At 35.6% G+C, this 10,478-nt stretch overlaps 1 protein-coding gene across 2 annotated transcripts; it reads right to left on the reverse strand.

The window, feature by feature from the left end:
- Positions 1-2,712: 2,712 nt before the first annotated feature.
- On the reverse strand, positions 2,713-8,532 carry LOC148855578 (lignin-forming anionic peroxidase-like). Of its 2 annotated transcripts, XM_088986726.1 has the most exons (4): positions 8,520-8,532; positions 3,701-3,885; positions 3,421-3,612; positions 2,713-3,290 (listed from the first exon to the last, which is right to left on the reverse strand). In XM_088986726.1, the coding sequence occupies exons 1-4, from the start codon at positions 8,530-8,532 to the stop codon at positions 2,733-2,735; spliced, it is 948 nt and encodes a 315-aa protein (XP_088842852.1). In that variant the 3' UTR covers positions 2,713-2,732. The 2 variants fall into 2 exon arrangements, with proteins under 2 accessions (XP_088842852.1, XP_088842851.1); XM_088986725.1 differs by lacking the exon at positions 8,520-8,532 and having other exon boundaries at positions 3,701-4,052.
- Between the last annotated feature and the right edge of the window lie 1,946 nt (positions 8,533-10,478).

Below are 10,478 nucleotides of genomic sequence, written 5' to 3' on the forward strand. Positions count from 1 at the left end.
ATTTTTCTTCTATGGAACGTGGGAGAGTGCGGAGCCTTGAGAGTTTTTGGTTTCAACCTCTCTCTCTCTCTCTCTGGTTCAGAATAAGAAATTGTCATGTCAATTTCCAAAGACCGCTGCCTGATTATTATTTTTAGCTATTTTAGTTTTGTAGGTGGCGGTCATGGGAGGAGCGTCACCTTTGTTGTCACTGTGGCAGCGGTCTTTAAGACCGCCGGTTTTAAACCGCCGGACTAGGATATTTTTCTTATAGTGTTTGGAAAAGATTTATATCTTGCGCTACCACGCGATGAAATTTATTACAAATTCAATCACCATACACCACCACAAAGGAATCATAAAATTGATTGGATCGTAGCATGTAAGCTTTTCAGCCAATGATGCACCAAAACATAATTAAAGAATCAGAAATAAAATATTGATTGAAAATAAATTAATTAATGATTCTGAAATGTAATGCTTGAGTGTTTCATTTTAAACCCTAAAAAAAAGAAAAATGCAGAAATGAAACTTACGTTAATGGTGGACTTTATCCATCCTCAACATGGCCTCTTACAACAAGGACGATTTTAAAATTTCAGCACCTACAATTTAAAGTATATAAATAAACCAAGAATTACATCAACAAAGAACAATACAGGGAAATGATCTTCTCGCAAATACAACTTTATATCAGGCCATGTCTTGGAATAATGAACATCATCAAAACCCATTAACTAATTTGTTATAACTAAACTAAAAGATACACTCAAGTATTAATAAAATCAGGAGGAAATCTTAGCCCATCGTTGGCCTTCTAATCAATCCAACCATGGTCCAGGCAATGGTCTACAAGGACCTGTTCTGATACCACTATTTGTTGACTGAATGTCAATTAAACATGTACCAAAACACAATAAACTAAATAAGGAACACACCTGCAGAGCCCATTGCCATGAAATTAGTTGATCAGCTATTCAATCGACCTTCCTTTGCCACTTGGTAAATTGCTCATTCTCCTTGTGGAGTCTTTGTATGTGGTCTAATGGTTTTGCAGTATTTTGCAAAGGTTTTTCTATTATCTCTTAATGGAGTTTGTACTTACTCCATTTAGCTTTGGTTCAAGATCGCTATGTTGAAGTAGTAGGGAAAGTTGTAATGAGATAGGAATATTTGGTAGTTAGGATAAGATTGAGTAGAGTATTTGAATTGAACTAGGATAAAGCAAAGTTTGAGTTAGCTTAGATTGAGATATTTATTTTAATTTTCTTCGTCTATAAATTAATATGGCAAAGTTCCTTTTTATATTCTCTCTAGTACTAGAATCATCTTGACCTTAATCTGGTATCCATGCAAAGAAATCACAACTGTCGTCTTCCTACAACATAAATTAGTGAAGGGAATGTCCCATTAGAAAATTCTCATTAACTATTTCGTATCAATAATATGCTAGGTCAAAACAAAATCTTACGGGACCTTCTGGTAGACCCAAAAGCACTTCCCCTTCGTGCCAGTCCGTTTGGAATAGGCTTATTCATGGGTCGGATAGCCCGACGGGCTGGCCTGTCCCGACCCGCTCTTAGTTGGGCCTGGACTCAGGTCTTAAACACTAGGCTCATTTTTTTTGGCCAGGCTCAAGTTTCATAAAAAAAAGCTTGGCCTGAGCCCAAGCCCAATCTTAAAATATTTTTATTTAATAAAAATATATTTTTATTTAATGAAATAATATATATGTTTTGTTCATCTTCTTTTTTTTTGTTTTTCAAGTTATAGTGAGATCTTTGAGTATTTTTTCAGTCTTGAAGTCAATTTAATATAAATAAATCAGTTTGTTGTTAAATAAAAAAATTAAATTCTTTTTTCTCAATTCCCTAGCTGAGCTTTGGATTTTACATGAGGGACAGGCTTGGGTTCAAGATCTAAGTCCATTGGTCAGACTGTATTCGGGCTCATGCCTGAATATGTTCTATTGATATAAAGGCAAAACCTGACCTGGACCCAACCCAACCTGGGTTCGGGCCTGAATATATTCTGTTGATATAAAGACAAAACCTGACCCAAACACAGCTCGGCCCGGGCTAGGGACGGGGTGAGAATTTCAATCCAGGGTCAGGTACAGGGAAGGCAAAACCCGGCCCCGTCCCGCCTTGTTGTCAATCCTAAACTTAATACACTCCCAATTCCAAAAACTTTTACATCTTCAATGGTGCTTTTTGTCCATGGGCATGCAAAGGTATGCAGGGGATGGCTTGAGTATGGGGTTTCCTATAGGGGCCAGGGGGGTGAGTAGGGGGTGCAGGATGGGTGCTTGGGTGTGCGGTGTGCCAGGTCAGTTCATGTAAGAGCATGCCCAACGACAGAAGCCCAACGTAGCCAGTGACAACTTAAGGGGAAAAATTGGGCTTTTGAAAATTTAAACGTATGACGTTGTTCCTACGTGGTTTCTGATGGTCAACTAACTACGTAGAGTTTTTAAAGGTTAGGGACTCAGGGATAGCTTAAGTAATTGTCAAATACTTTAGTATAAGTAATTAACCAAAGAAAATTATACAGAGTGAAAGTTAATATAATTATTTCGCCCATAAATTAATATAAGAATATTACAACTTCCTTTCAGGAATTACACAATTTATATTTCAGAAGAAAAATAAATCTCATATCAACAGTCTTTTGATGAATAATATCATATTGACACTTGGTACAAACAAATTGAATATATCACAGCTCTTTAAATTAGTGTTTGGTTATTCGAATTAGTTAACTGCACGGCACAATCTCCTTACCTCCCCAAAGGAGCCGGTGAGAGGATTGATATCGCCCATCTTTATCATGGTAGAGGCAAAATCTGATTTAAAAGTATTAGGGTTCTTGCTATGTTCAGTGACAATGCTGTCTGTGGATCCCCCGCTGAAGAGAACTTGATCAGAATGAAGGAGACCCTTTCTCTGGATCAGATTCTTGAAGTAGTTATTGTCAAAAAAGTTGGGTGTGACCAAATCGAGAGGGGCCAAATTGCCATCCCCTGAGGCGTCAGTAGGACAACGACGTCTTCGTGTGCTTGCAAAGCCAGCATCAATGTCACTGGAGTTATCGTATATCCGGCCTCGGAATGTCAGGCACCTTGCTTGTCCAATGGTGTGGGAACCTGAGAGGGCAACCATATCTCTTGCACTGAGACCCTTCTTGGCAAACCGGTCGATAAGTGTGTCAAGACTTGCTGTAAAGCTTGGAAGGTCGCTGTTAGCTAGGTCTGGGCTTGCAGTGGTGGAGTCTTTTCTTCCAAGCTTCACTGTCCATGATGGGCCTCCCACCTGAATTAATTTTCAGAAATATATATATGAATGACTGAATCTAGATCATCGTTTAGTAGTGATTGCTGGTCATTCAAACGTCCTTACGGGAGAAAATCATTATAAAGAAGAGCATGATTTTAGTACTCACAGCGACAGATGCATCCCGTGCGGCCACAGCAAGGATGTCTGCACATGAGACAACACCGGGACAGATGCTCTCCACCTGAGCTTTCGCCCTGTCTATGACTTGATAACCTCTTGCTGAGTTTTGATTAGGGAGAGCATTCTTCTCGCTTCTGATTGAAGAAGAATCGTCAAGTAAAATTGATGCATCGCAACCCTGGAAAATGATGATCACAAGGTGATCAGAGAAACTAAGAACTTACGATGTTTAATTGGGAGAATAAGGAAAGAAAAATGACAAGTACCTGAACGAAGCAATCATGGAAATGAAGGCGAATGAGTGATGCAGCCATTCGGCGCTCCGCTGAGACGGCAGATCGGATGACAGTTCTGATGGTGTTAAGTGCCCTCGGACACGAATTATCATAGAAAGTAGGCGTCAACTGTGCTTGAGTTGGTGTGGTTGACGACACCAGAAGCATGATAACAACTAAACATGGTAGGGAAGCAGTTCTTGAATCCATATTGGTATATCTACCAAGTACCAACCCAATCTCTCTCTTTCTCTGAACAGAAAGCAAGAGATGGCACAAAGTAATACAAGAATAGAAGGGAAAAGCTTTTTGTCAAACAGCTAATGAATAAGAGATAAAACAAGAATGCAAGAGAAAGAACAAAGCAAGGTCGTCCTTTTATAAGCAGGCAAGGAAGTACGTAGTAGCTTTTCAGGGTGGCTTGCTTGATCAGTAGTCGGCTAGCTAACGCGTTATCATCTAATCATGTTGAATTCCATTTACATGGCCCGTTCTCTTTCCTTCGAATGATCAAACTTTATCTAATCACGTTGAATTCCATTTACATTACTTCATTTCCTGATAATTATAAGTGTAAGTTGAGATTTAATAATGTGTAGGAACTGTCAAATTTGGGAAAGTCAAAAAGGCGAAATACGTGTATTCAACGCTGACAGCTGCTGTAATACGGTGGCTGTGAATGACCGCTGGTTGCAAAGTTATACGCCCGGGCTTGGGGACCATATGAACTTGTATCGATCATTGAGACGACATTAGCTTTCATTTTAATTTGACAAAAAGGCATTCTCTGTTCAATTGTGTCCGGCGATTAACCAGAGGAGTTCGATTCCTCATGAGAAAGACGCCACTAGTTCGCTCACTAAAGCCACCTCTGTCTGAATATGGGATTATATATCTAAGGGTAATTGCTGAAATCAAAAGTTATCTCCCATCAACTTTTTCATATAGTTTAAATATAGAGCCCCTCCTATAAGAGACATGAAGTGTCTAAAATATCCATGCAATAACTTTTGATTAATATGTTTATTTTTTATTTTTTATATCAATTATTACCTTAAATTCTTTTAATCTCTTTTCTAAAATTTATTTATTTTCTAAATTTACTTTTATATCAATCGTTTAAAGGTAAAGTTACAATTTTAAGTTCTCATTTTTTATTATTCATAAAATTTTTATTAGTTTTTTTCAGTAGAAATCAGCCTCAACCGTAATTGTATGAGTATTTTAGACATTTTTCATGCCTCTTGTTAAAAGATTTTAAAAGAGAATATCTACTTGTAACTGTGTCAAAAAATTCAGAGAAGATGTTGCAATTATCAAATTTTAAAAGAAATTTCAGCAATTGTCAGAATCTTCATGGGAAGTTTCAGCAATTTACTCTACTTGTAACTGTGTCAAAAAATTCAGATAAGAATTCTGCATTCTGCATTCTGCATTTATATCATTATATGATGAGTGATGATACCACATAAGTAGAGGCAAACAGCCCAACTGATTGGTGGCCTTGTTGGTAGGATCAGCGATTAATTGTAGTGCGGAAATGAGGCCTTTGCCTCTAGTTACGAGGGGAGGGGGTATTAAAGGTGGATAGGACGAGTTGGGAGAGATCAGATTTTGTCCTCACATTGCAACAATATTGTAGTGGTACGTGCATTGGGAACATTTCTTGTATGTTTTCATTTATAGGAACATGCGCTCAATGCATGTTTGAAGTGTTGTGAGGTGTATTTAAAAACCAATTTTATGAGGACGAAATCTGGATTTGGCACAGTTCAAAAAACAAATCATGTTAAGAGAAGCTTCAAAGAAAAGAACCAAAGCCGAAATAAATAGGAAAAGCAACTCTTCATTGAATATTTAAGAGAAAATTGACCAAAAATTGCCCCATCTTTGCCCTAGTTACTCTTTATATAGACTTCTTTACACCCTTATGTTACTTATAAAGAAAGTCCTAATTGAATACAATTCAAAAATTCCTCTAGAACGCTAACTTGGTAAATGCAAACCAAGATAGATATATAAATACAAAAATCTTGAATTGATGCTATCTTCATAAATACGAACTGAGTTGGGTTGTAGGAAACCAACCTAATAAATGTTTATTCAGTTGAGTTGAATCCCATACTGCATTAGGAATCACATTAGGATTTCTTACCTACAAAATATGTTCCAACAACTTTCTAATATGATTTGACACTGCACATCTCACCAAGAGACTGGGACCCATGATGTATAACCAGATAGGATCTAGTCACAACAAAATATTTTTTCAACAAGATCAATATGCACATTTTACCAAGGTGTGGGTCCAGCCTCATTCTAAGATGTGCCAAAATAGATCATATTAGAACTAGTTGGAAAAATATTTTGTTGTGAGTAGATCCAACCACATGTATAAGATGTGCGGTGTCAAATAATAATGGGGCTGTATTAGGGGTGGCAAATGGGTGGATTGGGTTGGGTTGGGTGTGGGTTGAGTACCAACCCACACATATTGACCCACCAACCCATCTGCCACCCGAGTGGTTCAAGGTGGATCACAACCCATCCATTTAATCCTCTAATTCAAAGTAGAATAAATTTTCAATTTTTCTCTATTTTAATTGCATAAAAATATAGAATTATATATTTCAATTAAAAATAAAAAGTTCCACTTTTTTAAATAAATAAAAATTAAAAATTATAAAAATTATAAAAATGTAAAAAACATATATTTCATATGAAAATATTGGAAATTGCAGATAAATGCAAGAAAGTTGTAACAAAATTCAGAAAATGCAAAAATTTGAAGAGAATTACAGAAAAATGTAAAATATTTGCATACATATTTTAACTAAAAAACATGAAAAAGGAAACAAGTTCAAAAAATATTTTCAAATATAGAAAACATAAAAATTAAGAAATTTCAAAAAATACTAAAAATTATAGAAATTGCAAACATAATAAAAATTTCAGAAAATAAAGAATTTATTTTAAAATTACAAAACTACAGAAATTTCAAAAAATAAAAGAAAATCAGAAAAATATTTTTTTAGAAAAACACCAAAAATTATAGAATAAAAAAGAAATTGAAAATAAATAACAAAAAATACAAAAAAAATGTATAGATTGTAGAAAATAGAAAATGCAAAAAAAATATAAAGACAACGGAAATTATAGCAAAGCACTAAAAATGAAAAAAAATACAAGAATTTTGAAAAAGACAAAATTAGACAAATATAAAGATGGCATAAAAAATTGCAAAAATACATAAAATGATAAAATTCAAAAGTTATATATTAGAGCAAAAAAAAGTAAAAAATTGTGGACAACAAACTAATAAAATGATAAAATTTTTCAAAAAAATCAAACCAAAATTGGGCATTGCATCCACAAAATATTGGAGCAATTTTCAAAATGTATTTCAATGATAAAAATTTACAAAGATATTTTGGCATAAATTTGTAGAGCCCTTGACAGCATTTACATTCTAGATTCAAGTTGCACGAATTTACAAGACATTGCAAATATTTCAAAACACAAACAAAAAGAATCACTGAAATTTTTTATCATAGTCATCATTATTTCAAATCTTCGAACAGAAAATATGAGTTAGTGAGAGAGGGAGAGTGGTGGTGCGGCAACAAACTTCAAAGGTAGATCTGAGCAGTAGAGAGAGAGACCCTTATGGGTCATTCAGCCCATCTTGACCCACTATTGAATTGGGTGGGTATGGCATATGGGGGGTATTAGGTGTGTGGGTCAAGTGGGTTGGTGTCAAAATTGCCAATCCTAGGACTATCAAAGCTTACTGCTTGTATTTAAGTGATAAAAAGATAAATTGGTATGTGAGAATTTAAGCAAAGGCTAATAACATACCCAATAAACTATATATACTTATCCATATCTTTTTTCAAGATAACTAGCAAAAATGAATTTATAAAAGGAAAAGAAAACATAAATACAACACCTTTATAGGCGCGCTAAGCTCACTTAACCAAAAACAAGCCAAAACCCAAAACTCAAAACATCCCTTATCTAAGCAAACTCACTTCCCAAAACTCAAAACATCCCTTATCTAAGCAAACTCACCTTTATAGGCGCGCTAAGAAACAACATACTCACCTAGAGAAGAAGAAAATCTATGGAGTACCTACGCTCAAACACAAAAGCTCCTCGCACCTACTTACCCCTCCCTCTCTTTCCCCTTCCTTTGGATGAAACTCATCCTCTTAACTTTATCCACCTTTATTGAGACATCCACATATCTTTCAACATCATCAACTTTCTACTCCCAGGCACGCCTCCCCATTTATAAATTTCATCTGCCTCTACCAAAGATTCATTATCTTCCTTGTCCTCCTCTCCCCCTTGAGAGTGTCCCACTTGGAACCTCCTCTTCCTTCTCCAGGCTCTTAAAAATTTCACACTTTCTCCCTCTAAAAAGAAGCAAATCCATAGGCTCCGTTTGTTTACGATACAAATGTGAACCGGGGTATTCACATTTGCGAACATTTATTTGATATGTAAACAAGTAATGATTATCATATTAAAAATGTATTTTATGGCACTTTTGTACTTTGAGAAAAAAATATTACTGTACTTATTTTTTTGATATAATTTTGTGTTCTTTTGATAATTAATTTTTCGATCAAAGTTAAGGCATTGGAGCATAAGATAGTTGGAGCATTTAATGATAGGCCCACACTTTACACTGATTTCAAACAAACAATATGAGTACAAAAACAAATTAAAATGTGAACTGTGTTTGAATTCATGAACTGAAAAAATGGTAAATATGCAATGTACATATTTGCATTTGCATTGCAACCAAACACAGCCATAGTCTTGGCCGTCTTCAAGTTTTCGACCATTGTTTTCTTAAACAACTTCTCTCTTACCTTACCAAGCTCGCTGCAATCACTTTAATCACCCTCTGAAACAACTGCTCTCTTACCTTTTCTCCTCCCTTCGACTCTTCCATCAACAAATCTAGCTCATTCTGGCTAACGCACTCACTTTCAAATTCACCCCCCTCCAGCAAAACCTTTCCCCTAAAGAAGATGTACCGAGTACTCCACCATCTTCAATTCCCTCCTGTCCATTTGCAAGAAGTCTCAAACCATTTTTCTTGCAGACCCCCTTAGAATTAAACTCTTAAAAAATTTCAACTGAGTTGTGGTGAGCTTATTCCTCTACTCTGAAGATATAGACCAAAACCTTTCCCATATATTTGAGACGGAAACCAAACTATGGCCCTTCTTGGTCTATCCACCATCCGGCATGGACTTTGGCCTGTTTATCCATATCCCTATATAAAAAGTGAAAGTTTTACCTCTCAATTTTAGTGGATGTTAAAAATTTTAAGTACCTATAACACCCTTCTTATTTATATAAATTTTATTTCTACCTTTTAGATCTTGCATAATGCGTATCAAGCAGGGGGTGAGCTTAGTACCTTTGATGTAGCCTGGTATCTAGATATTGGCGCCACAAATCATCTCAGGCTAGATATGAATTATCTACAAACTCATTCAGAGTACAATGGCTAATATTAGATTCACATTGGGAATGGCATAGGTCTGTCTATTGCTCATGTTGGGAACTCATCCTTTACTTATAATGATTGGCTATTTAATATGAAAGCTATTTTCCATGTTCTTGACATTGCCAAAAATCTTCTTTTAAGCTAGTTTGCCCAAGATAATGATTGCTTCTTTGAATTTCATCCCTCTTTCTTTCTTGTTAAGGATTGCTCCTCGAGGAACACCTTTTTGCATGACTTCAATAATGGCAGACTCTATCAAATCTTCCCACCCGGTACATATGCATCCTCATGCAGTCTTTAGCATTCACCCAATATTGGATAAAAGGCTTCAATTTCCTATTAGCATTCGAGACTTGGTCATCCAACTTTTAAAGTTGTTCATCATGTTTTGTCTAATCTTCAGCTTCCAATTAGTGGTTCATTTTCTAGTTCTTTTTGTCATGATTGTCAACTTTCAAAGAGACATCGGCTTCTGCACAAACATTCTCATATCTCCTCACAACAACCATTATATTTAATTTATTCAGATATTTGGAGACCTTCCCCTGAACCTTCTATTAATGGCTATAGATATTATATTTTATTCATGGATGGCTATAGTAAGTTCATTTGGCTTTTTCCTATTGCTAATAAGTTTGATGCATTGCCAACATTTATTCAATTTCAATTACATGTTGAACAATTATTTTCTTCTAAAATCAAACAATTTCAGTCTAACTAGGGTGGTGAGTATCGTTCACTCTCATCCTATTTAGTTCAACATGGTATAACTTATCGTGTTTCTTGCCCCCATTTGCATGCACAAAATGGGTCTCCTAAGAGGAAACATAGTACTTTCTAATAGAATGCCTACACCAGTACTTTCTAATATCTCCCCTTATGCCAAAGTATTTGGATGATCCCCTGACTATTCTCATTTAAAAGTTTTTTGGTGTGCTTGTTATCCATTTTGTGACCATACAATAAGCATAAACTTGAGTTTCCATCCTTTCAATGTGTTTTTCTTGGGTATAGTTCATCACACAAGGGGTACTGATGCGTGCATTTACCCATTAGCCATATATTTGTAAGTTGGGATGTTGTCTTTAATGAGCAATTATTTCCCTTTGCTACTACTACTTCTTCAATACAGGTTCCATCCTCTAGGGATGTAATAATGTTTGCACCAGCACTACGACCTTTCTCCTCGGTGTCTTTGTTGGATTTTAATCTCATGAGAGATTAAATCCAATGGGTTTGATT

This window comes from Nelumbo lutea, chromosome 4, assembly GCF_056320005.1.
Source record: "Nelumbo lutea isolate HS-2025 chromosome 4, American lotus-T2T, whole genome shotgun sequence".
Classification (NCBI taxonomy): domain Eukaryota; kingdom Viridiplantae; phylum Streptophyta; class Magnoliopsida; order Proteales; family Nelumbonaceae; genus Nelumbo; species Nelumbo lutea.